This window comes from Falco cherrug, chromosome 3, assembly GCF_023634085.1.
Source record: "Falco cherrug isolate bFalChe1 chromosome 3, bFalChe1.pri, whole genome shotgun sequence".
NCBI lineage: Eukaryota > Metazoa > Chordata > Aves > Falconiformes > Falconidae > Falco > Falco cherrug.
The window spans coordinates 97333493-97361324 of NC_073699.1; the positions used below are offsets into that span (position 1 = coordinate 97333493).

Sequence of the window (27832 nt, forward strand, 5' to 3'; positions counted from 1 at the left end):
CTTGCCTCTTTAAAGGCCAAAAATAAATAATAATTAAAAAAAAAAAAAAAGCGCAAGGCCTGGGTTGGTTTCCATTCGTGCAAGTACCACCTTTTTTGGGAACAGCAAGCATGCGAAAGCAGCCTACGGAGCCTGCTGTCAGCAGTGGGTGTCACAGCCCACAGCCAGTCGATAGTCATTAGGAGTCAAAAAGGCAGAGAAACACGGCCAGCTCCAGCAAAAGATGCTGCAGCAAAGAAGAGCGCAGAAATCTGGCGTTTACTTCTCGCATTGTGGTCTGCTTTTATTCTCGTTGTATTAAAACTGTCATGGCTTTATGCTAATGTGCTTCATTCCTAGCCAGTGATTATTATGCTTTGAATTAGCAGTGCTCTTGAGAGTATTTGTCATGAAAAAAAATGAGGTGGTCCTTCCGAGAAATAGAAGCGAGAGGGAAAAAGAGCTGTTACTTGCATTAGCTCGGAGCTGTGTGTGTTTGGAGAGGATGAAGGAGAAGGGCCACATTCATGGCTGATGGAGAGCACAGCAGGACTCCTGGGGCACAGATGCAAGTGAGAGATGATACTGAAATTCAGGGAAGAGCAGTGAAAATATGGAAACAGTTTTGACACTGTGTTTGGCTTTAAATGATGAACCCGCCCTTTGGGTAAATTCCTTTTGACTCCAGTGTTGGTTTTGCCTGACTGTGAATCCATACTTGTTTACCCTGAATGGGAAAAGCTTCCCAGGGGCAGTGAGAGCACAGCTGGTGTGGGACAGAGGGGACGTATGTTATGAAAGGAGAGAATCTTTAAGGGATGTCAGTTCTCCAGGGAATGGCCTCAGCAGTACCAGCTGAGAGCGGTACCAGCTCTCAGAGAGTTGTTGCAACTCAGATTTAGTAACTGAGGCACCTGGGTAGCAGAAACGGTGGCTCAGTGATGGGGAAAAGGAGACAGGGTGAGCAGCAAGAGGAATTTCATTACGTTTCAGCTGTGGGTTTGTGCAGCAGGAAGCCTAATCCAGCAGCTGTGGTGTGTCATTCCCAGTTTGCTCAATGGGCCGCTTCTACGCCTTGTATCCGCCGAGTAAGGCAGCAAAGGCAATACCAGCCCATTACTTTTAGCACCATTTCTAAAAAATCACAGCAGTGGAACACAGTGTGATCTTATGTGCTTTAACTAGAAGCATCCTTAAAAAATAAAATAAAATACAGGAAGGGGAAAAGGCATGATCCTTTTGGATCTGCATCTAGAGGGAGGTGGTCTGTACCCTGTGCTGGTCTTCAAAGCCCAGCAGGTTCTGGTGAAATCAGAAAGTACACGGAAATTTCTGATTTCCTCTTCTTTTTACCCTCCTGGTTTGTTCAGCATAACCAAGCAGTTTCCAGCCTGGATGCAGCATGTCCCAGCCCCTGTACAGGGCAGAGCCTTGTGATGGCTTCTCTGGGTAAGAAAGCATTTCTCGAGGCACTTGGGCACAAAGAGCTGGAACAGAATGAAAGGCTTTGGCCGGATTACCTTTTTTTTCCTTTGCTTTAAATGGAAAGATGATGTTCTCAGGAATGTCTGTCTTTCTGTTACCCCAAAGAATAAGTGTTTTTAACCATTTCCACTGAAACAGTTGGGCGCTCTGTATCTTGCTGGCTACCTTTTTTCCCCCCAGACAGTTACAGGGAACTGTGTCTGGCAGGGATATTTTACAGGAAAAAGGATTGGGATTGGGTTGCCAATGTTCAAAATGAACAAAAAAACCCCGCAATAACAAAATAACCAACCTTCTTGCAAGAAACCTGAAGGGCTCAAATAGTATTTCATTTTGGAGTTCTGATAATAAACCTCCTTTGTGTTAGAAGCGCGTTTCTGGCTGTTCCCATGAAAACTGACTTATGTTTGGCACACTTACAGCCTTGGAAAAATTTCCATTGAGACACGTAAGAATTTGCCAGCCAAAATCTCTGGATATTCTGTCAGCGTGGAGTGGATGTGCTCATCCCTTCAGAGCAATGTTCTTGCTAAGGTTCCTGAGCCCATGCTGATGGCTGAGGTTAATACTTAATATACTAGAGGTGAAATAGAAACATGGGGCTGCTGTGTCCAGAGCAGGAGAGGTGGCGATCTGTGTCCTGTCGTTATGAATCCAGACGGTGTGTGTGCAAACCGCTCAAATCAGTTTTACTGGCAGCGTCGCATTACAACGCAAGTCTGGGAAACGGTACCCCTTAAAAAAAAAGAAAAAGACAAACCAAAACCAAACACCTACAACCTTAAAAAAAAAAAAAAAAGGGGACACAACCCCTGCTCCTGTATGCTGACTGAGTTACGCAGATGCTTTTTTTTAGGGAGAGAGAGTGCATGCTTCAGCCCAGGGTTGGGAGAGCTTATTGCAGCCCTGGCAGCTGTAGCATGGAGAGACCCTTTGTCCTGGGCTACTGGTACCCTCCCCCTGTTGGTGTTTTCCTTCGTGGTCCTGGCTTTCCTCTGTCTCTAATCACAGGGATGTAATTTCTCAAAACTATCAGCATACATTTTCCCAGAAAATGCGAGGGGGGGACCTTGCAATGTAACTGTGCCAAGTGGCTGCCCCCAGAATTCTCTTGCCGTCATTGGGGAGGAAGGGTAGTCTAAATTCTTCAGATTTTTTTGTAGGTATTGAGACTATCATGATGCATCATAGTGTAAAAGTTGCAGAAAACTGATTTTTTTCACAACAGAAGCTCAGTGAAAACCCATAACCATCCCCCCCAAGGAACTCAGCCCTAAGTGTGGACTCTGTTAAAATTCCCAAAATCCCTGTGTTAAAAGCCAAGTATAAGAATTGGAGGGGAATGAGCCAGCAGAAAAACAGGACTAGACTTGAGCCCCCCACTGCAAGAGGGATGTTGAGGTGCTGGAGCATGTCCAGAGCCGGGCAGGGGGCTGGGGCACAAGGCTGGTGGGGGGATGCTGGGGGTGTTGAGCCTGGAGATGAGGGGGCTCAAGGGGGGCCCTGATGGCTCCCTACAGCTGCCTGATGGGGGGATGTAGGCTGGGGGAGGGGGGGGGGGGATGCGTCTCCTCTCTGAAGTAACAAACGACAGGACAAGAGAAAATGGCCTCAAGTTGTGCCAGGGGAGGTTTAGATTGGATATTAGGAAAAATTCCTTCACCAAAAGGGCTGTCAAGCTCTGGAACAGGCTGATGGGGAGGTATTTAAAAGATGTGTACATGTGGCACTTAGGGACATGGTTTGTGGGTGGACTTGGCAGTGCTGGGTTAATGGTTGGAGTCGATGATCTAAAAGGTCTTTTCCAGCCTAAACGATTCTATGAATCTATGCATTTTTAGCACCCTGTCACTAGAGAGTTCCTAATGCAGCCCCTTTTGTAACCCAGGCAGTTTTAATGGACACTGTAATGATACCAGAGGGTTATTATTTATCAGAGTTCTTGCTCTTGATAAATTCTAGTTCATGGAAATGTCTCTTTCCATTGGGCGGAAAAAAAAAATAAAAAAGACTTGCAGTGTTTCTTTTAAGCAGTATTGCATCATTTTTTTGGAGCTTTCTGTTCTCCAGTCTCCATCGCAGTTCCCCAGGAAGGGCTGGCGGATGGGCTGCCACCTGTCTAGAGTGATGCAGAACAATTTGTTAAAGATTATAGCTTTGCTATTGTAGTAGTCCACATTCCTGTTGAATCTGATTGTTAATACTGGTCTTTACAGTAGATTATGGATTCCACAGAAAGGAAAGAAAATAGCATCAAAATAATGAGGACTACAGTTTTCCCCCTTTTTTACTCTTTGCTGTAACCATGGAAAATTTTGACCATCTGTGTGGTTCTCTGGTAATTTATTAAAGCATTTATTTCACTTCTCCCCCCCCCCCTCTTTTTTTCTTTTTTTTTTCTCCTTGTTGAACTACAGCTGAGGAAGTGGAAAGACTGGCTGCAATGCGTTCAGATTCTCTAGTACCTGGGACTCACACGCCTCCAATCAGAAGAAGAAGCAAATTTGCCACTCTTGGAAGGCTTTTTAAGCCATGGAAATGGAGGAAGAAGAAGAGTGAAAAATTTAAGCACACTTCAGCAGGTAAGAGTCACAGTTGGATTGGTTTGTTTATCTGGAACTGTTTGCTCAAGCAGGCTAAAAACTTGTAATGCAGCCCCAATTTATACATGTCTTTAAGGTTGTTGAAGCTTGGCTTGGAGAGGTTGCTGAGATTCAAAGAGATGTTTAGCTTTATTACCAGCTTTTTCTTATTAAAAAAAACCCCAGAACAACATGTTGGGTGCGCTACAATTAAAGCAGCAGCTCACTGAAGCTGTATATTCAGCTTCTGCAGCTAGAGCTGGAGGGTAACCCAGAAGAAATCTTATTACAGTGATTTAGCAGATTATGGCTAAAGGAAACGGCAGTATGAAAGGACAGCACTCGTGGAGGATTTAGCCACATTCAAACCCCTGTAAGTGCTAACAGAGGAGCGAGAAAAACACATGACAAAGGAGTTGACATTGTGTTGAGTAACTTGCGTAACCATAAATTATTTGTTCCGTTGGGCAGGAAAGATGTGTCACTCGTTTTCTGAGAAAAACAAATCTCTCCTTCTACCACACCCCTCCTTCTGCCATCGCTTTCTAACAGTTCTGGTTTAAGGCTCTTCTTAATTAAAAAATAAGTAAAAACTGCAAAAACTTAGTTTTATATTGTAAAGTGGTCTGAGCAAGGATCCCAGATCCAGGCACTGATGCACATGGTGCAAGTTTGTACCTGGCATGTTTGTTTTCAGGCTTTGTGATCTGTTTAGAAGGTTTCTTTTCTTTGTTCTTCCATGATGACTAATAATTACTACATGTGGTTTTGCAAGTCTTGAGCCTGGACTGTCTGTGAGAAAAGAATTGTCTTCTGATTTCTTATTGTTCTCACTAGAACTAGAAAGAAAGCAGTGAGGATCTTGCTCCTCAAAGTGCCAGAAGAGGCTTGAATAACAGCCCAGTTGCTCTGTGACCTGTTTATTGCACAGTGGAAGCTTTCAGGCAGGACTTGACTGTACCTTCTGGCACCTAGAAGCCTGTACTCCTGAAAATGGTCCATAATTGCACAAGAAGTCTCATTTAGCTAAGTGTGAATTCTTGCGTGAGGTTAAATGCAGAAAAAGGGGTTTCAGGGTTCATACCTGAAGGTGCTTTTTACTGCGTGTTGTTTAAGCTGGTCTCTTAATTTGTCAGGCAAATGCTAATGAATTGGAATAGATGGCTGTATTACTCTGAGTGATGATCATATTTTTTGACTTGGCGGCTGAGAAGCTATTGTCACCAAAAATGGCACGTTTCTGAAAAAAAAAAAAAAAAAAAAAAAAAAAGGCTATGGCACTAACCATAGTGCAGTGTAGCAGGATTTCTATGAAAACTGTGTGGCTCTTAGAGATGCATGGATGCTGTGGTGACAACTACTTTGAAGCTAATTCCAGCATGCTGGGTTAGTTGGTTACAACTAGGAGGATAACCATGGCAGTTTAGGAGGTACTATGAGTTGCCAGCCCACCTAGTATGTATCTGTATGGTTTATCCAGTCTCTAGCAGGTCGGGCTGAGCTGCATACTGGCTGTGGTTAGACTGATGAGTTTGAAGCTGGCTTAAATACACCTACATAGTCTGCTCAGGGGATTACAAGAAGCGTTACATTGATTTGCCTCATTTACCAAAACATTTGGAAAGTAGACAGTGTTTGAAACCAGAGTAAAGACATGTATTTCCCCTTCTCAGAGAAATAGGAAGCTTTACCAGACATGCCAGCACATCTCCTCCCCTGGTAAGAGGGACTTCAGTGTCTGAAAAACCAATTTAAAAGCTGGGTCTCCAGGTTGCAGGAATGTTTGCCGATTGCAGTACTGGGTTTGATCTCAGTTGAATCCAAAACCTTTCTTTTTAAAAAAAAATTCATTTCTAGTAAGCTAACAGTATCCTGCAGCTGCTGTACAAAATTGGTATTCCTGTCAGCTCCCCTGCTACTAACTGCAGCAAAATTGACAAGGATGTCATATTTGCTGAGCACCCTGCAGGAGGTGGGGGGGAGGGATTTACTTCTGGACTGTATGAGAGCTGAGGACCCAACCGATCATCATCCTCAACCCTGGGGAACTGGGAATCCACCAGGATCCTACCAGACTCCCCTTGGCAATTCAACAGCATTGGTTGAACCTAGGATGTGTAATAGAAAAGATTTTACACACAGAAAACTAGCATTTTTCTGCCAACATTTCCATGACCTCTCATCTAATACTTCTGATCTCACTGAGAAAATATGTTTAATTTTTATAATAAATCAAAGGACAAGCTTGCGACATGGCATAATGAGAGCCAGCATGAAACTTTGTAATACAGGCTTATTTTCTTCTAGTGCACTGATAAATGTGACGCCTGGAAAAAAATTTTCCCATTAGTGTCCTACAGGCATGCACCCAAGGTTTCCCACCTGCATAGAACATCAGTAATTATCAAAAAATAAATACTAATACAAGTATTTTATTGGGCTCTTTTTTGCTGCAACAATAGATTCCATTATTTTTGAATGTCAAAAGTGGTAAGGGTCGAAACACATGACCTTATCTGTTGAAACTTCCTTTTAAATTAATGGGAGTTTTTTCTGGGAGAGGACTAGAAGAAAGAGTCAGTCAGGCTGATATTTAACATCGAAAGGTTGCCTTTTTCTTGAGATTGCCAAGGGCTAGCATTTTGTATCCATATCTTTATCAGACTAAAAGCTCTGATTATTTTTTCAGAGATGAATGCTTTAAAATACAGTGCAGTGGGCAAAGTTTAGATACTAGGAAAAGTTATTTTCTGACACCTGATAATTGCATAAGATGAGATAGAGAATCCGTAATTTGATTGATGGAGGACCTTAATGTTATGCTTATTATATAGGGTTCCTTTCAGCACATCAATACTCACATCGTGATGTCTGAGCCTAACAAGTCCCCCATCCTCCATCTTCATTATTGCATTGTCACCAGCAAGCAGAACGTTGGGAGGATGCGTGTTTCATATACCCTGTGTGTTTATAGGGTACATTGGGTCTGTAGCGACTATGCAGAAAGGTCCAAAATCTGACATTGCCTTGGGGCTGACTTAGTCTTGAAGGTGAAAGTCGTGGGTTTTGATGCAGGTGTTTAACGCCTTTACCTTGCAGCTGGTCTGTCTGTGAGCATCATCATTAGGTATTTTGTAGAGCAGCCAGAGCAGGTAGAAAAGATCATGCCATGGGGTGGTCTGTTGTTGCAGATGGTAAGCGCCAGGTGAGCCCACATCTGGGGTTTCATTCGAGTGACCTCATCTGCTGGAAGGTGGAATATTAAGGAGGTTGTTGAGGACGTGCACCATGAGTGACAGATGGGCTCCATCTATGGACACACTCAATCTCAGAGCAAATGGGAAGGGAGATTATACTGTGTGAGGGGAGCCAGAGCACTGCAGCAGGGCCAGAAGCAAGTTAATTCTCACACTAATCCTCCTCTTGGACAGAAGTGAAGCTCCCCCCAGCACAGAGTGGTTTTCAGCGTCAGGATTGCAATTCATTTTACCGCAGAAGGTCCTAATGAAAATTCTTTGATGGATGCTAAAACTCCCACAGTACAATACAAATGCTCCTGATAGTGAAGTTTTATATACAGGGAATTAGACAAAGAAATTAAACTCAGCCAGGCTCATGCTATAGTCAGAAGTATGAAGTGTTCTTTTTGACTCCCCTAAAATTTCATCTTGCACAAAAAGTGTGGAAACCTTTATTACCGTGGAGGGCTGAGAGCTCCTCACAGCAATGAGCAGTATGATAAAACTGACAACTCTAGCTTTGGGAGCACAGGCAAACTTCAAAATAGCAAGATTATATCAGTTGATGGGACAGTTTCTTATAACTGATAAGGAGCAGTCTCGCTCGTGGCAGAAGAAGCCAGGAAGGAACTGTGAATTTTCTTTGCCCAAGCACATGTCCTTGGCTGGATGCAACTGGGATGCCTCCAGGAGGCTGAACAAGGTTTTCAAAGCCACCCCAGGCTCTCTGGGAATCAACAAAGCAGATAGCAGGAGAGAAAGCTGAGCGTCTCCTCAGCCAGACCTTTGTTATTGTTTTTAATACCTTGATCTTGTTCTGCTCGCCTTGATGGGAGTTTGAAAACAGTTCCTGGGTGTGCTGCTGTTTTATTGCAGTGCTGTACACGTGCTGGGGAAATGTCCTTTCCTGGTGATGTTTTGAAGAGTGAAGTGCTTCTGAAATAAAGAAGCCAGAGGGAAGATAGGTTCTGGGCTTACTTGAAATATTATTCAAGTTTTCAATCGCTGTATTCATCAAGAGCCAACTGCTCACTACCTTTCAGAAAAAAAAAAATAGCATTTTGGCTGCTTGCAGGAGTCTGAATAGGGAAAAATGTCTTGTTTTGCCATTTCACATTTCTGGTGGCCTTCATTTTATAGAACTGGTGTGTGCCTCTTCCCCCGTCCTTGCCTCCATGAGTTGCAGTGCTCGGGCAGAGGGGAGGGGGAAACATGTAATTTGTACTTAGAGGAAACTGGTTGGGTTGAGAAGAGGAAAGCAGGAGATGGTGAGGAGAAGTTGAGGGGTGTGGAGAAAGCTCAGCTGTAAGGAGGAGAGGCAAGGGATTCAGTATCATGTGGGTGGGGGACATGGGCACCCTGTAGAGCGAGCAGAGAAGGTCCCATGTCAGAAGGAAGCTCCACAGCAGCCTGTGGCCAAGCAGGCAGTTTTCTGAGACAGTAATACTAAAGAGAGAAAAGGCAAACTGTCAGACTCAGCCTTTCCTCCTAGGTACTTTGAAACCTCCCTTCATTCACGTCCCAGATCCCACTCCTAGAAATACTTACAACTTCTTCACTGGGCAGTGAGGATGGGTCAGCCCTCTGGGTGCCACAGCTCCTGGCCCCAAAACCTGTGGATGAGCCAGCGAGCCGTGTCCTCTTCTGTGGCCAAAGACAGCTGTGACAGGGACTCCCTAGCCTTGTGCTTGGGGTGCCCTCTTGAGAAGAGGGAAGACTCACTCCTGCTTCGTTTAAAGCTTTGTTTGCTTAGTGTAAAAATGTAGAAGTTGGTGTTCAGGAACCCGTCTCAAGGTGTAGGACTGGGGAGCCTGCAGGGATGAAGACTGGGGCTGAACAAAGCAGACCGGGATAACAGAAGAGCCAAGAGATAAATTGCAGAGTCGGGCATCACCAGCTGGGTAGGGAAAGGCTGGGCTGAGGGACCAGGACTTTCAGAGCAGGTTTGTGGGTTGACCTGCTGCCTAGGACACATAGGACTCTTAACAGTTGTCTCTACAGATGACAGCAGTCTTCTCTTGTTAGCAGTTATTAAACTGGAATAGATGAGGTCTGCACGCTGGGTAGGGAAGCCCAGTTGTGTAGACAGTGCCACGACAGGGAGCATCTGGGTTTGCATTTTAGGGAAGGTGTACATGCGTTTACTTTCACTCTCGTCCAGGCCATTTAAAGAAAATCAAGCGTACCAAACCAAAATCCACTCGTGCAACCTTTAGCTGCCCCACTCCCAGAATCTGCGTTGAAACAGCCACTCAGTGTATGCTCAGATGCTATTCTTTTCCATGCTAAGCCTTGGTGCTTTGTTTTTTCTAACTGGAATTTTTAAAAATGTGCTCTATAAAAACTTCATATGTCAATGTGTTTATATAAGTTAAGTCTCCCAGTCAGCAGAGGGATTTGTTTAAATTTGGCAACACTTAGAGGCAAGGACTTTCAATGTTTCTGATGAATAACAAGAAGAAAACAAAATGTGGCAAATCTGTGCAATTAGAGGAACTGCATAAACCCTGTCCAGATCATTTTATTCCTACTGCCCATTATTTCTAACTGCAGTAGGTAAATATTTTGAACTTTGCTTTCCAGAGTATTCCATTCAGTAGAAATTCAGTAACATGTTGCCAGTGCTGCTCTTCAACCTTCCTACTCCCTTCTGGTTTACCAGGGATGGCCTCTTGTGTTTTCTTATGTAAAACTCTCAGGCTGTTAAAGCAGTTGTGCCAAAAAAAAAAAAAAAAATTATTTGGGCAAGACCTTTGCCTGGGGAGGCAAAGAAGCACAACCTGCAAACGTTCCTGCCCTTGCCTCTGCCTCTGCTTCTGGGGAGGTGGTCTGGGATGGAGAGGTTGGGGGTGTTTTCTCCAAGTGCCTACCAGGTTATTGAAATCTGCCCACAAAGGTCCTAGGTTTAGCCTGTACTTTGAAAGCAGTGGTTTTGTTTGGGTCGTTGGCTAACGAGGATAACAACTGTGTTTCAAAGCACTTGATGATCCCGTTCTGTTCTCCAGATTTTTATTTAGTAACTACTGTGATCCCATGTTGAAGGTATTAGTATTTCAGTTAGAATTCCTCTTATACTTTGAGGCCAGACTATCTCTAGGTTTAGGAGTGGAGAACGGAGGTAATTACAGTTTTTCTTCCTTCACGCTGTTATTCTGACAACTTGGAAATGTGATTCTGGGTTGGCATTGAGCACGAGAGCAGGGTCTCCCCTTCAGCATAGCTGGGTCTGAAGTTACCCTGAAGCCTGAAATACCCTAAAAATCCTGTTCTATCTGTGATGAAGCCTGTTACTAAGACTGGAAAACCCCCAACAGCCCTTTCAAAGTGGGAGAGTGAGCAGGCCATCTGGATGCTGGTCCCAACCAGGTAGGTTTGCTGTGCTGGAGCAGCTCACAGAGCACCAACACGTTGCCAAAAATCGCTGATCTTTTCCAAGATTTGGGGAGAAGAGAAAGAAACAGCTCTGATGTAAAACTTAGTCCGGGCTTCCAAAAAGGAGCTCCCATTTTGTTAAAACCCAACACCGAAGCCACTTTTCAGAGTTAATAAGTGCTTCTTCATTAACTGTTTCATGGGTTTTTTTGAGGAAAGTACAAATTCTCGTGCTCTGAAGAGAAGTGACACTTTGCAGGGTCTTGGGCTCTTCACAAATGCACTTTGACTGAAGCAAATATTTTTATCTGAAGGAAATTCCAGAAAATAAGCATATTTTCTAGATGAATGTCAGAACAGTTTTTATTTGAATTTACATTTCTCTTTCAAATTTCAACTGGATATTAACAAGTATAGCTAAAAATTTGAATTTGAAATATAAAGTGATGTGGCAGACAGGAAAACTTTTGTATTTTAGGTCAGGTGAAATAGTACACTGCTTGAGCTCAAGGACTGAATAAAAAATTAAAACGCATTTTCAGTTTTATTTTTCACATTGATCCAAAATTACACACTTGATGTATTCTTAATTTTGAAAGTAAAAAAAATATATATTCTAGGTCTAAATGCAGATTGCCCATGGCTTCTCTTCTCTCTCTTGCACTAGCGTTTTCTTAGTGTCTTTTGAGAATCTGGCCAGAAGTTGAACCAGATTTCATGCAAAACTTTAGGCAACTTGTCGAAAATTTGACCTTTTGCCTTTCCACAGAGGGAGCAAAACTAGCCTGTGTATCTGCTTACTGCTGTGGAACCAAAGATCCAGAGAGATTTTTTTAAAGCCAGTGGTCATTTTCAGCCACACAATTAGATAAACAGCCCCAAGCTTATGGTGGGAGAAGGCACTTCATAGCAAGGGAAAGCAGAGGGTGATGTTGGCTTCTTTATTGCTGGAATTATAAATTATCAGTGGGTTTAGATGTGTCATTTTAAGCAGATTCAAAGAATTCAAATGTGTTTGGAAGTTGCAAATCTGATTTGTACACTGAAGGCAGTTAAAGCGTTTGTATATTTTCATACTTGAATTGCCAAATGGAAGCTCCTGGTTCAAAGATGGGGGATTTAATCCCTCCCCCAGGAGCGTGTGTTCCACTGTAGAGCAGCATTGGTATCTCCTCCTGAGATCTGCTGCAGAACATTTCTAAGGTTTAAGAAGTGGACTTTGCTTAGCTGGACTGAAAAATGCGTTTTGGGAGCGTTCTAGTCCCATGCCAGCTCTAATGGAACATGTCAGCTGAGGCCCTTAAATGTGTCCCCTCTAACTGGAAAGGGATGTTTAATGAGCCTGTTTGGGTTTTATGCTAATGACATTTCCAGCTGCCGTGAAGATTATAGAGGCTGCCCAGACTGTAATGCTGCAACATAATTCAGCAACAATGCATTCATGTTAAAATAATATAATAATACAATTAATCCATTAGAGAATTTACAGCCAATTTTGAAGATTGAAAAATAGATGCTGTTAATAGCAGGAGCTTCTGTATGGTAAATGGATTAGAGAATGACATTGGAGATGTTTTAAGAAGTGTTTTACCAATGAATTGGCAATAATGGAGTATCTGGTTGTGGGGAGAGAGAACGGGTGTGTTTGGAAGAAGCTCATTTTTGTGTAAAAAAATTGTTGTATAGCCTCAGCTGGTGTTGCCATGACTCATGAGCGTACACTCTTCATCAGGCCCTGACATTATTTTAGAAGGCTTTCATTTACCAACAGCATGCGTTGAAGCTGCGTTTTATTTTTAGATTGCATTTGAAGCATGGAAATTAATTACTACTTCTCAGTCTGTTGGCTTTTGTTCTTCAGGTTTTCACTGCCCTTTTTAAAGATGGGGGAGGAAACAGCAACATTTCACAGCGACACAGAGCCATGAGGTCTGTGATGAGAACAAAGACTTGAGTGATAGTGGGCAGCTGTAGTGCCAGGTTATCCCAGTGACCCAAAAAAAAGCTGCAGGTCCTTTCTGGCAGCATGCTGGCTGGTTGCAGGATCCTGCTTTTAAGCAACTCATGCCCTGGGTCATTTTTGTTATTCCATAAAAGCAACAGCCATTGAATGTCGCCATGCAAAGTTGTCACCCATCATCTGTGCTGTGCGGGGCATACCTGGAGACTCGGCAGAGCCCATTGGTGGCACCGCAGAGGTGCCCAGGCTGGGGACATCTGTCCAGAGACTCCGCCGGTTCCCCCACTCTTTGGTCAGAGGTGAGCCTGGTCCCCTGGCTCCCAGAACGACAGAGGAAAACCTTCCCTGTCGTTCCAAGGCTACTGCCGGGTAGTTTCCGAAAGGGAAATTTGTTAGATGTTTTCACTGGGAAGCGCTGTTGAGGAAGATTTGTTCCTAGAATACCGCTTTGCTCTTGCTGGGTGTTTCCCAGGGTGGGGAAATGAAGCAGCGATCCCCCAGGCCAGCGTGGCGATGCCCCCAGTGAGCCCTGCTGATCCACTGACCCAGTTGACACCTGACCCATGGTGTGATGGGGAAATGGGTTGGGATGGTGATGTGAACGTTGAGCCCAGTGACTCCAATCACATGGCATTTTCTAATTGTAGTAGCTGCCCTTTATCTCTGTGCCTGTCAGCTGCATTAGAAAGGCACATACAGCTAGATGTATAGGGTATTGGCAGCGGGGATGGGAATCCCAGGTCCACGGGGACTTGAGACAGGGATGGCAGTCACCCAGACAAAACCATTAGCTTCATGAGCTCTTTCCACAGCTGCTGGGGCTAATATGTTGAGGAATAATAAATAGTTGCTAGAAAGAGAAACTGAATTGCCGTGTGTACAGAGGTTTAATAGGAAAAATCAGATTACGAATTGGGAATCAAAGTTAGCTTGATGAAGAACAGTTTCTTAGAAATCTTGGACTAAACCTACTTTATGCTACAGCTTTTTTATACATTGTAATTTGAATTATTTAAACCATAAATATGAAACAGATTAGTTATATCACCATAAACCCTTGGGTGGATGTTTATTCAGTTCATAAAATCCTTTTTATTGTAATTCATTAAGGCGAATTCATTTCTGAATTAAAATGGCCACACAAGTGTTTAATGTGGCATTGGTGATCCTTCTTGAATTATTTAACTCAGATTGCTTTTCCTGAGCGCCCACGTAAGCAGCCACAGGAGCTGGTGTGCAGGAAAGGGTCGGTCAGGTAACTACCTGAGCTGCCACAAGAGATGGGATGGAGAGGCTCAGGTCAGTGGGAGCTACGCCTGGTTACTCGGACTGGTTCAAGGGACTGACTGTGCATAAGAAGCCAGAGGTGGTGATTAGAGCGTTTAATGAAGAGAGAAAGCTGTTGTGCTCTCTTCCAAATTTGCTGCTAACCCATCCCAGTCTTGTTGCAAACAGCGCCTGCACGTTATTACATTCCCGGTGTTGACTGGTGGTTTCAGCAGGTCTCCTCCTTTTTATGTGGTCAGTCTGTCCATGTGTGTAGGGTTTCTTCAGAACTGCAGCTCACTAAGTCAAGTCAGAGAGAATCTTGGATCCCAGTAACACAAAGGATGATTAAAAACCCTACGTGACTATAGAAAAATGTCTCGGAAACTAAAAGCATGGGGGGGGGGGCGGGGAATTCAAGTTCTTGTTACAAATTAAACTCACTCTTTTGAAGAAACTTACAGATTTTCTGAATATTTATAATTTGCATTATTGATACCAATTAAATTTTTAGAGGAATGTTCCAGTTCCATCACATGATGTCTCTGTAAAGAATATTGGAGTAGTTTTAAAAAAAAACTTATTTTAGTTTCCATTTATTTGTATAGGCCAAAGATGTAATACTGTCTGTTGTTAACTATGTCTGAGTTGTTCATTATCTACAGGATGTCCCACGCTTTTAGACAAGAGCAGTGGTAGAATAGATCCGTGATGCTGAACGTCACTCGCTATTCCTTTTGTTCTTGGTGGCATACCAGGTATACATTTCTGGGCTGAAAAATGGGGTATCTTGGTCTCATACTTTGCAGCTGGATGTGTGCATCTAGATTTTTGAAGGAACAGACCTTAGTTCCTCTTTGAAGGGTTTTAATTTGATGATTAACACTCTTGGTCCTTTATATCTTCAGAGCTCTATATGCATCTCTCCAAGTTAATCAGCCCATCACAAACAATTCTGTTTATCAAAACAGGCTCCTTCTGCTGTGGTGAATCATACTTTTTCATCTTAACCAAAGCATCATTTGCCTATTTTAAAAGAGAAGCTACTAGGTGAGTTATGTTTGCAACTAGCTACTGCTGGAGTCTGAAAACACCAGTCCCTCACCTCCCTGTTTTACAGGGAGCTCATGGTCTCCACACGCACTTCATTAATTCCTTAGTTAAAAGTAGCATGGGGCTGACAGCTGAATGCGCATAGATAAGCAGAACTCTGAGGAAGGTCCAAAAAGTGCCCAGATACGCTTCTGCCTGAAGGCGCTGACACACATTTGTGCTGAAAATGGTTGACGATGGGTTTGATTTTCATCCTGCTGGAGCTGATGAATTCTGCCCCTGCCTTTGCTGGGCACAGGGCGCCTGGCAGGCGACTGCTGAATACAAAAAGCCTTTGCTTATAAGTGCAGGCCACCAAGGCTTTTGCCAGCCACACAATCTCCCTTCTGAGGTGCTTTGTTCCAACAGAAGATGATGGGACTCGGTGGGTGCTCAGCTCTTTGCAGTAGTAAGCAATGTCTGCAGGCTAAAATGTTTCCAGGATCTGCACATGTCCTGAAAACGCACTTTTGCAGCCTTTTATATTTAAGTTTTGCCTCAAGAACACTTGGAAGCCCGTGAATTTTCTATCACCATCATCAAGAATCAATACTGCATTTACACTTCTGTGCTGGCACTTACATTTTCAAAATGGTACATGTACCTCTAATAGCCAATGTGCTTTATGGACCTGATCGAAAGCCCCATAAAAATTATCATTGGATTTTCTCTGGTTTTCCCGGGCATAGGATCAAGCCTGTGTTAAGTAGTCATAGTGGCATTCCTCCCCATTCTGTACCTAATGAGAAAATATGCTATAGGTAAATTGAACGTCAGTTAAAAAAAAGATGTAATTGGCCAGGAGTGAAATATTCAGATGGCGTTTGGGCTAAAGTTCAGATATGCCTGAGTGGTGGTGTTTTTTCTTACCAGCTAGTGGCTTCTTGTACATCATCTCCTGTGGACCATTTTAGTTTATAGTTGTGGGGAGAAACAAATAACTCAATAATTCCATGACCGACAGAACTTATGAAACCCAGTTTTATAGGGGTTGCTCCTTCTTGGATCTTTTTGAGCCTAGGAATGGCAGTTTGGACCAATATTCTCTAACCATCCTCCCAATTTCTCTGAACTTTAGAAACATAACAAATTTATGGTCTTTTGTCCTGTCACCAAAGTTGGCTGAAGTCAGAAACAGGTAGTGAAGTTGTCAACTAGGGCAGAGAAAGACAAGAAAGCTGCTGCTGCTGCTAGAAATGTGCAGGAAGGGATGGGAGAAAACAGGCATCGGCTGGCTGGTACAGGAAAGGACATCTCGGCTGTTCTGCTTTTAGGCTGGGTGATGAGTTGGGAGGAGTGGCAATGCACCTGGCAACCTTTTACAACCTCAGCCTTGACTCCAAAATGTGTGGAACACCTCTCATCACATGTAATTCTGTAAGGAAGGCAAGGATCAGGACAGGGAACTTCTGAGAAATTATAGAAATAATCTGGGATTTTATGATCAATGGAGAATCCTTGTGTGTCCTCACTCTTCTGTTTGCTTTGAAAAGAGGAAGGTAGAAAGGAGAAGGTATTAGTGACATGGCATTATTTGGGGGACAGGAATTAGACGTAAGTAAAACTTAACGAAGATTATATTTGCCTGTAACTAATTGTATCATAGCTGCAGGACAGCTGAGAATGCAGAAAGCTTTTCCTCCCTTTTTAAAAATGGAAAACCTTCCGTAGCTGCACTCCAAAGAGAACCCCATGCTACGGTGGGTGTAGCAGAGGGCAGCAAGTCAAAACAAGGAGGGAAAAGAAAAGGCAGAGGTTCTGGAGGGGCAGTGGCCAACCCGAGTGCATTATCAGGGTCCTGTTGGCATTCCAGTGCTCCTTGCAGCATGACAGAGCTCTGCTCCACTCCTTTGCCCCACTTGGGTTGTTAATGAGTTGGGACATAGTTTCCTGAGGCGCTTGGTGTTAGCCAGGGCATGAATGGCTCTCTGCAGGCGTTTGCGGGATTTGGGTCAGACCCCTGAGAGAGAACAACTTATTCATTTTTTCTGATTTTTTTCAGTTGATTTTGGGATTTGTACAGAGGCTGCGCAACAGCATCTGGAGCTCTTTGTGTGATGCCCCTTGCTTGCTGATAAGCGGAAGTGTGTTTCCTCAGTCTTCTCAGTAGCTTTCTTGAGGGGTCAGGCTTTAGCCATATTCATCCAGGTTACTTTAGAACAACATCTTAGAAAATAGTTGGTTTTATAGTTCTGTGATTTATTTCCAAGAAATTACAGCCTGTCCTACTAGTTAGAGCACAAAAGCAGACAAGATGTAAGATTCTGAATTCTGCAAACAGATGACTTTTTGCAGTATTTCATCCTAGTAGGTCACAAACATCCATAATTACCCTTTGGATCGTTTCTCATTCAGCCCTTGAATTAATAGTATTGGAAATACTATGGGTGCCCAAATTAGCTTGGAATGAACAACGCCAAAGGCAAGTGGTATCTTAATTGCAGAATAAATAACTGGTCTACTTATTTTTCACGGGGCAGGTGAATGCCCACCATAACCCCTGTCAGCTCTAAATCCTCTACTGCTGCCGAACTGTTGTGTTCTCTGATAACAATCCAATAATTGAAGGACTGTATAAATCCTTTCTGGCTTTTATTTACTTACTAACTAGAGGATAATTATAATGCTTTATCTCTGTAGTCTCATTCAGCTTTTGCTACAGCTACTTTTTTCCTTTGGGTGGGAGTAAGTCAGGTATGAAGAGCTTTTAGACCGCTACCATCACCAGGAGTGAATGTAAAGGGATGGCCTCGGTCCATTCTAGAAGGGGAGCTCAGCGTTATGGGGGAAGGTTTCCTTCCACTATAATGGGATAAATCACTGCACTATGCACTGGCCTTTGCCAGGATCTGGTCCACATTGCATCTATGTCTTTGCTGAGACAGGGTAGGGTCGGAGCCCCTGCTATGTGTGCTTACAGTATTACTTGGTGTACGTATGCACCAGTATACAGTCTTGGTAATTCACAGACCCTGTTCAGGGAAAAAGTGAAGATTATTACAGAAAACTCATGTATATTTGTTTATGAATTAAAAGAATGAAATCAACGACAGCTACTCTTCTTAATTAGCAATGCATCTAAATGACCCTACAGTCTGTCGGGCACCCATTGCTGATCTCCATAGCGTGGGACTCTTACCATGTTGGCAGCGCTGATGCAGGAGCTCTTCTAGCACACGTGCTTATCCTTTGTAGTAATCAAGTCCATACACTACCTTTTATTTAGACGCGATGTTTACGCCCCAGAAAGCTTGTAGTTTGGAATGGCTACCTCTAAATATTGATGTTGACTTTTTGCATCTGAATCTGCAAAAGCATCGTGCTGAAATGAGAGACCAGTGAGGCTGTGGTATTTCTGGCATTAATGTGCAGACAACGCTCCTGCAGGCTAAAACGCACTGCAAGCAGCTGACAAAACCAATCAAAATCCCCCCATTTGTTAGTCTAGCAGATTAGTCCATTTTCTGATTTCACTGCAAGGGTTGTGAGACTGGCTTAACTCGACTGCCCTCGTTTGAGTGACTGCCCTTCGCTCAAGCCAAGGCTCAGCTGTGTCATTCATAGTGCCACACCTCATGAACGCAGGCAGCTGAGGCCTGAATTGGTGCCACTGAATTAACAAATTTAATGCTAATTCGCATTGGTCAGGACATGTAGTTAGCATTCTTGCATCTGTTGATGCATCTGTTGATGCAAGAGGGAGTTAGCTGAGGGTCCTCTTGCAGTAGGTCATGAGCCAGCCCCCCCACCACTACCTCCCATCAGCTGGGAACCACTGACAGCATCACATGGGCTCTCCCATCTGAACCTGAGTTCCCAGAGGACCGGAGCCCCTGCTGCCAGCGAGGAGGTAGCAATTTTACAATTTCTTCCTTGTCTTCTGGCACTGGTTCATTTGCTGCATTGAGCTGGCTCCGAGCTCTTCAGGATAGACATCTTCCTTCTGGGGTCCTGATCATCAAAATGACCACAGAGAAAAAGAAGTTGTGTTTGACCAAGATCTTACCTGGAATTACGTATCCTGAGGGAGAGAGTGGCTTTTGTGTGTGGCATCTGTTGTCTTGGTAACATGGTTTCATCCAGGAAATACCGTGTGTTTTTGAGCAGCCTTGATACCCCACGCTGCGATATGAGTTATATTGGTCTGTTTTCTTTCCTTGCATTCCTAGAAGGGGAGACCGTAAAAGTGAACATTGCGAATACACAGGATAGAAAAGCCACAGGGGAAGAGATCTGAGATGCTCCCCTTCTGTGCTAATTGAAAATATGCCAAATCATAGTTCACTGCACAGATAAACGGGAGGAACAGAAGACGGGCTTTGAGGATTGCACTATCTAATAAAACCCAGCAGTATCTGTAGAAGAGCAGAGCTCTCTCTTAGCCAGTGTTAGAGCAAACATGGTACTGGTATGCATATTATGAATAAATTAGTATGCAGCTTTGGTCTGAAACTCCCTGTAGATTTAAGATGAACAAAGCGATAGCTATTCCAAGCACATGTGGCAAGGTATGGGCTAAGTGAAGTACTTCTGCTGCTGGTCCGATGATGCCTCTTGTGCTGCAGAGAAGCTGGATAAAAGGAGGGCTCATGTTCAGGAGCCCTAGATCCGTATTATAGTTGATTTGTAGCAAGTAGGGTAGAGTTTTCCTATTCATGTAACACCTGCTAGTTCTGTAAAGCCTTTATGTATATGTGTTTATGTCCTACTTTTTTCCCTCAAATCTATACATGTGGTTGAGTGCTGTCCCTTGCTACGTTGGCTCCTTGCAGCAGGCGATGTAGGGCACTTTTTTGGCTGCTAAACACGGTGGTAAAATCTCATTATGTTCAGTGACAACAGGCCTGACGCTATGTAAAAATGTGGTGGAGGCAGGAGACTTTCTGCTGCATATCTAGGGCACTCCAGCTAGTGAGAAGACCATTTTAAGCAATGTTCTCAAGGAAGGAAGAACACAAAAGATGCATGCCATTTATTAGAGGAGGTAACTGTGGGACAAAATTGTGTTGTTGAATAACAAAGGGGAAATTGTTTACAAAGTGCTGATTTCTGGGTCATCATTTGCTTAATTTTTCCTCTTTCACTTTGCTTGAATAATGAAAATGCATGGGTCCCATTAGTCTGCAGAAGTTCGTTAGTCATTTTCATTTGTTGGTTGCTCATGTGAGTGTTTCCCAAAGTCTTTTGAAGTGGGACTACCTCTGTGTAGGAAGGGAGTCTCAAGAGCCACCTCTCATCCTGTTCCTGACTCTGTGGCATCCCCATGGTAATCGAACCAACTGCTTATGTGGAAAAGTAATATGAGGAAACCACTGAGGCAATTTTAGCTGTCTCTTAATGAAATGTAACAGCTGGAAATCAGGAAGAGCATGAGCATCATGGGACCAATCAGCCCTCTGTGGAGAAGCAGCGAGCGCTGTGTAAACCACAATCAGTACGTCTCTGACGAGAGCAGCGCTGTACTGAGTGGGTAGCTAATATTGTGGTGGAATGCTTAAATCCAAACACCACTTTAATTAAATTTCAGTAAGTATTAGGCTAGGAAATATAAATTAAGCAGTTGACAAGATTTTAAAAAATTGGAACCAGTCCTGAGCTGACGTGAGCACACTGACCCGTGTCGTTTTGCCATCTGCCTGAGATCATTTTCATACTTTAGTTATCCTCTTCAGCCAGTGGTCTGCTGTATTTTACTAACACCTGGGCTATTTTCCATTCTTCCAATACTGTCTGCATTGAGATTGCTCAAAGCATACCCTTGGAGGATTTTCTTTCATTTTTCCATACTCCATATCATGGGAAAACCCTTAAGTCAGATAGCAGCTTCCTCAACACAGTGCAGGTCGGGTCTCCACTTCTTCCTGCCAGAGATGCCCCAGGCAGCTCTCGACAGTATCGTGTTCGCTGCAGGAACCAACAGCAGAAGATGATTTTACCCATGGCAGGAACACAGCGTGCACAATAGACACGGGGTGGTTCATCGCTTACCTTTCAGCCCTTTCACATCAGGTAAAATGCCTACAGAAGTCCTGGATTTGCCCAGAGAATAACTCCCACAGTGAAGAAACTGTAAGAGACAACCAGCACAGCCTCGTCCAAGCTGTGCTTGCAAGCACTTGCCCTTGGGTGTCTCGGGAAGGCAGCTAGGGCCAGGCCCGTGGCTCACAGCATTTTCTCAGCTTGTCTCCTGTCCTGCAGCCCAGTGGGCAGGCTAGGAGTGGATAAACAAAGCACAGATTGCCTTGAAGTCATGCAAGCCACAGAGCAGTGCTAGGCTAAGATTTCACTTCATTTTATTTTGCAGTCAGCTTTATGAGAGCTATGTGTGATCTTTCCCAGTTTTTTTAATAGTTAGCACCAATACCATCTGGATAACGCAAAGCAGCAAATAACGATCAACTTTTGCTTACATAAGATCAATTTGTACTTTGATTTACACCTTTACTCCAAATATCTCTAGTCAGTTTTGCTTGCAGTTATGTCTAGGTATTTCCTGTTAAGTTCATCAGGTTGGGTAATGCTGGCATTGTAAATAAAGTGAAAATGTTGCCCCAAACCAGTGTTCTTCCAGTCCAATTTAGTCTGTTCAGTTACATGTCTTTTAATTGTCAAGCTAACTCCTAAACTGAAATGAAGCTGTGCTCAGTGGTTGAAGATAAGAAGCACTGTTCACATGCACTCATTCATACTTTCCTCTTTCTAGTTTTAAAAACCTAGCCAAAATCCATATCCTGAAGATTTGTAGCACATAAACTATATTTTAGCAGCACATGCTAGGTGTGGATTGATGTGACCAATTACTGTATGAGGTTAAGTGTATTGAGAAACATGTAATCACTCAATTAAGGGAGTGAACCATCCAGAGCAACTTTATTCAAGGGAGATAGATAGATATATATTTAAAAAGTAAATATAAATATATATATATATGTAAAAAGATACTGCATAGCTCAGTAAGCTGGAACAAGTCAGATAGGCATAAAATGGTGTATGTTCTAGTTCGTACTATCCATGTTTTATTTTAATTTGTTATTTTTGCTATGTAATTTAAAGGCCGTTCCCATTCTTGGCCATTTGTAGAACATGTTTAGCCTGGGTTATGTAAACATATGCATATTTTATATTACTTTTAAATTGAATTTATGAATTGGATGACTCTGAGTAGAAGCAAAGGCAATGGAGCACATAATAGTAGTACAATTCTGGTTTCTGCTGCTTCAAGGTTTGCAGTGAGACGCCAGTAATTTAGGATCTTTTTTGCTTATTTGATTATTGCTCCCCAAAAATACAGACAATGAAAAGGCCCTAAATGTTTTGCTAGATTTGCGGGGTTGCTAGTGAAATCGAAATACTGGTGGTAATAACGGTAATGAGATGTGAAGTGATTGTGGGGCCCTTTTAAGGTGCCTAATTGTGCCAGCCTGCTCGTGCTGCAGCATGGGATTCAGCAGGGAAGCCATGTTTCCTCCAGCCACGTGCTAATGTGCAGAGGCACGTGCTCTTCCCGCCTTGCTGGGATTGTCAAAGCCTATCAGGAGTTTCAGAGGGACAATTCCTATCGGAATCAGTTGCAACTGAAATGCTTAGTGGTCGTGAAGCTAAGGAAGAGTAAAAATTTTCACCACACTTCCCGGTATTTTGCCTATCTGGATGTTGCTTCACACCATGATGTTCAGAGGTGCCCAGGAACACTCCCAGATATTTTTGAGCATTCCTGAGGGAAGTGCCCGGGCAGTGCGGATGGATTGAGTTGCAAATGGCTTCAGACCTCCATGGGAACATTCAGGCAGGTGAAACTGCACAAAGTGGATCTGACAGAATAGCCTGCCAGACTTGCACGCTGCTTTAAGCTCAAGGAGTAGTGTGGAGCAGCATGGTAGAAATGGAGGAAATCCATGGAAAAGAGTCAGTATAGAAAACCAGGCAGGCACCATTTTCAGTGCTGACAGCACCAGTCTGTTACAGAGACAGAAAAGAAACTCTCCTGCTGAAGAGTGGCTTCCTTGATTAACCTATTTCAGAGCATTAGAATGTTCTGACGATGTGTGTGCATCCACGTGTCCCGCTGCTGACAGCAGCGCGCCAGTTTGAAGCGGTTCTGTTTGTAGTGAAGTTGTGGCTGTCTCAGCCTGATGGCTCCGAGGAGGGGGCTAAGGGGACGGTCTGCTATTGCCTCGGTGAGCACGGAGCTAGACGGGATTTCAGGAGCTGCCAGCAGGCTGGCGGTCTCAGCGTTTGGACTACCTTGCTGTTTGAGAATAGCAGGTCTTGAAAAATACACCCCTAGGTATGGTTTTGTGGTGTCAGTTTTTCAAGGGGTGTAATGTAGGTATAATTAATAGGCTCAATTTGATGTTAATGAAGTGCTTTTGAAATTCTGGGAGAGCTTCACCTATGACAGTTCTGATCAAAGTTACGTGTGTACCAGATGTACCTGAGCCTCCATCAAATGTATTAAGAATAGGTAAATTTGATGCTCCAGCAAAAAGTACATCATTTTTCTGAGCTGGGTTTATTGCAAAGCTAGCTTTGTTTTCAGGCTTTCAGACATTTTAAGTGATCTTACATTGGTCATGTCCTTTCCCTACTCTGTTCCACTTAATTACAGGACAGTAAAGTGGAGATACTGTCTTTGTTTACATCTCCGTGTCCCACTTGAGAATAAAGGGGTTGCTTTGGTGTACTGAGAGCAGTACCTGACCAACGATGGCTGTTAATACCACCAGCTAATTAGAGGATTTGCCAAAATAATTGTGGTTTTCTACTTCAATTAGAAAACTACTCTTAACAGAATCTGTGATTCTTCTTCAGCTTGGGGAATATACAGCAGGCTTGCATCAGGACAGGCGAATAACCACTTATTAACAAAACAGGCTGACGTCAGGAAAACAAAAGCCACAGTTGTTTATAAGGAGAAAGATCCAACACTCACCTGGGACACACTGTTCTCCCCACCTCTCTCTCTGCCCATCTGTGTATACCCATATCTCACAACTCTTGCCTGTTAACTGTGTTATTTTAATAGTCGTCAGTAGTATTCCACAGCACAGCAGCAGTAGGGTCGTTTGAGAAAAGGACAAAACATATTATTGCAGCACTATATGAAGAACAGCAGGACATCACAAACCACTTACGTTTCCTTGCCACGGAAATATGATTCTGTATTTATGAAGATTAATTTTTAATAATGCTGTTTCCTACAAATGTGCCTAGATCGCATGTTTGGGTACAAATATTCCTTGAACTCTGGTGAAGTCCACATCTGAATTCAGAACAATGAAATACATACAATATTTCTGCTAGGTTTGGAATGTGCAGAAATGCTGGATATTCACATACCAAGAAGCTTTCATACCTGACTGAATATTACTGGAACTTCTGGTGCTGGTGTTACAGCTATGCCCGTTGTTAATTTCTTTTGATGTATAGTCAGGATAATGCTGATATTGCAAAGAAAATTGTAGTCCTATAATTTTCTTTTAAGTGTGTGCCTCATGACAGAGCAGAAATGATATTGAACAAACCAGAAAAACAAATACTCATAAATTAATGTACTGAGCATTAGCCATCTAAGTGTATTTTCAGATAAAAGCATTATAATCTGGGGACTGAGATCCTAGCAGCAGTACTAGGCTCAGGCTTTGTAATATCTTCACCTAAGCATTTGGAAGCTGATGTAAATTTGCATATTGAAACTGCTCGGAATCAGTGCAGAGAAACCCCCATCAAATGCAGAGCCAGGAGCCACCAGCCTTGCAGAACTTGCCTTTCTCAAAGAATAAATTAACTGGGAAAACCGTTACCATCAGTGGACACTGCTCCCTTTTGCTGTTCATTTTGAAGTGAAAGTCCTGTGTGGGGACTTGTCGTTAATGAAGTCTCATGCTTCAGATGTCTTTTCCTCTGTGTAAGTTGTTGCTTTGGGATGGGCAGCCTGGCTCAAATCACTGTTTCTGTCAGAGGCTCCTGGTGGGAGCTTGGACAAGCCATGCTGGGTAGCAGTGTCCCACGCACAGCTGCCACGGTCAAAGCCATAAAGCAGGTGTTAAAATGTTCTCTGTTTGTGTATGGGTTAATCTTTTCCATATAATATGTTCATAGGTACAAAGTATATACTGCATCATGTCAGACATTTCTCAAACGAGACATTTCAAGCAAAGCTATTGCGAGACCTCAGAGATGTAAATGGAGCCAAGCTGGAGGGTGAGGCGAGAAGCTTTTCTACACTGAGGAAAAACTTGTAATCCAATCTTATCAATGGCTTTTGACATTATTTTGGTGCTACGAATGGCATAGGTACTTGACACTAGCTTATACGTGACTGACACAGACAGCACTGTGAACTTGGGAGTTTTGTGCAGAAAATGCTACCGGTTGGCTGCTGTTTCCCAGACTATTTGTGCAACGTTATTGCAACCCAGAAGAAAAAAACCCAAGCTGGTGTTTATGTTGTAAGTTGTACCCTGTAAGGTAGGCAGTACTAATACCAATACAGGGATGAATAAGCGTCAGAGGTTCTAATGTAAGATCCTCCCAAGTTTTGCCAAGTTCATCACATCTTGTCTATACGGTAGGTGCCTTAGTACGTGCCTCAGTTGAGCAAACAATGTCAGAGTCTATGTTATGAAAAGGCAGTCACTTTTAGTGTTTCATTTTAGCTTTAACAATCATATTGTTATTTGTCAGAAAGCACATGTTTGGCCATATCATAATATGTCACACATATTTTTGGAATAAATTCTGTATCTGAAGTTATTTTGCTGGACACAGCAAACCCTGTAGTGGTAAGGTGAATTGAGAGTGAAATACTTCCAAAAATGCTTTCTGCTGTTTAGGGTTGTTTCCAAACCTTCTGCCTCTGCTCTGCTCCCTCAGCACGGCTGGCTGGGCTCCCTGACTCAGCCCATCTGTGCCATTCTATTCTGCTATAAAAAGCTCTGGAAAACTCAAGTTCAGGTGCCTCCATTCTGATTCCTCTGAGGAGGCTGGAGCATTGAACTGCTTGTTGCAAGTACCATCTAAGCCTACCTTGTTCAACTACCCTGTATCTTTGCGTAATTTATAACAAGCAGAAAATAAAGAGCACCTCGTGTCATAGACTGCCCATCCTTTGGTGTACTTTCCTACTAGCATATTAAGCAGAAGCGTAGGTACGTTGCCTTAGCATTAAAATACAGCATACTTAACTTTCATAAATATTAGTCTGGAAAAACATCTCTGAATTTAATTTTGGATTTATTCCAGTCTGTGAAATGCCTTTTGGCAATATTTGCACAGTCAAAGTTCACTCACATGATTACCCATAAAAAGCAGTCAGCTGGCTGGACGACATGCCTGTACTTTTCTATGGGAAGAGGTGTTCGCAGTAACATAAATGGACATGGTTTACCAAATCCTGGTGGAACAAAGATCTGGTCCTCACCTAATATAATGCAGGCCATTTGAAACAAAAGTAAGTCTTAATTGTGTATGACCAACATCATCCATAGCTCTGCCTCATTTTTGTAACGGCCCCTTTGCTAATGATTGAGTGACTCGAGAGTGTTTGGCTGGTGGGACCAACCATGGCTGACTCCACCAGCACAGATGAAGCCAGTGGTGGAATGGTTGATTGAGCTCCAGTCACACCAGTTGAAGTATGTTAGGCTGCTTCTGTAAATTTATTAAAAAATGAGCCTGTGTATTTTGTTTGCTGTGTTTGAATATATAGGAAATACATGTAAGCTGTAGAAATGACTTAACAGTGACAAGCAAGGCTTTCTAAATCACTGGAGATATTTTTACTGCCATTTTTCAGATGCATTTTCTTCTGCATCTTTTTTAGCTAGGCAGTACATGGTAAGTGTACAGCTTTCTGTATTTAAGAAGTCCTCAGCACGGGATATAGCTCTTGAGAAACTATTCATCTTAACCAGATTTATTTCATGTAGATGAAATTCAGCAAGGAAATCTCCCTCAGGTGGCTACCTAATAATTAATACTGATAGTTCATAAGGGAGCCCAGGAGAGCAGTAGATGAGAAGAGCAGTCAAAGCCAGAGCTGGGACCCTGCTAGTGGCAAACAGAGGGTGGTCAGGCCACCGCATGCCACCTCCTGTGTTGTCTGAAAGCTCTCCTTCCTCTTAAGCCGAGTTTAGTTATTCTCATGCATCAGGAAAAGGCAGTGGTCTGCAGTGTGTGTTGGCTCCCAGGCTGGGCTCTGGTCAGCGGGCGCTACCCACGCCCACCCAAAGCAGCGAGGGGGCTCTCACCTGCCATTTCCCTCTTTCTGCAGCGTTTGCACTGTCCACCCCAAAGACTTTTTCCCCCAGTTACACAACTACTTAGATTTGCAGCTGAAGTTGAGTTTTGGCAGAAATTGCAGCAAGGGTTGGGACTTCTGAATTATTTTTTTTTTCCAACTGTTGTACTTTGAAGTTGATTAAAGGGTGATGACTAAGCAGCTGGGCTGGGAAGCAGAACACCTCGTTATGCTGTGAGCCTTGCTGCCCGTGTGCCATGCGATGCAGAGCACCTCTTCACTGCTGGTGTAGGCACCGGCTTTTCCATACTGGGTACCAGTGGGGCATCATCCTGGGGCTGCACGCTTACTGCTTCCAGTGTCATGTGCCAAATCTGCTTGGAGATGGCCGTGCCCCTCTGCAATATTACTCATGCCTAGCCTTCACCTTATCCTTTCTGACCTTTCAGGGCTTGCTAACTGCACCTTGCTCCTCAGCCTTGCTGCCCTGAATGTTAACGTAAGGCTTCACCCAGTGATTTCAACCTGAGGATGGCCAGGTAACCTCCCCTGTTAAAACTGCAAAACCTGGTCAGGCTCTGTGGAAGCTGGTTAAGCTCCGGTGAAGTTGCTCAGT

At 43.4% G+C, this 27832-nt stretch overlaps 1 protein-coding gene across 2 annotated transcripts in view; it reads left to right on the plus strand.

Moving 5' to 3' along the window:
• The window catches only part of PHACTR1 (phosphatase and actin regulator 1), a 300846-nt gene that overhangs the window by 169978 nt on the left and 103036 nt on the right, over window positions 1-27832 (plus strand). For both annotated transcript variants that reach the window (XM_055703434.1, XM_055703433.1), the window contains exon 2: window positions 3882-4046. In XM_055703434.1, the coding sequence (XP_055559409.1) occupies window positions 3882-4046 (165 nt within the window). The remainder of the gene's footprint in view (window positions 1-3881; window positions 4047-27832) is intronic.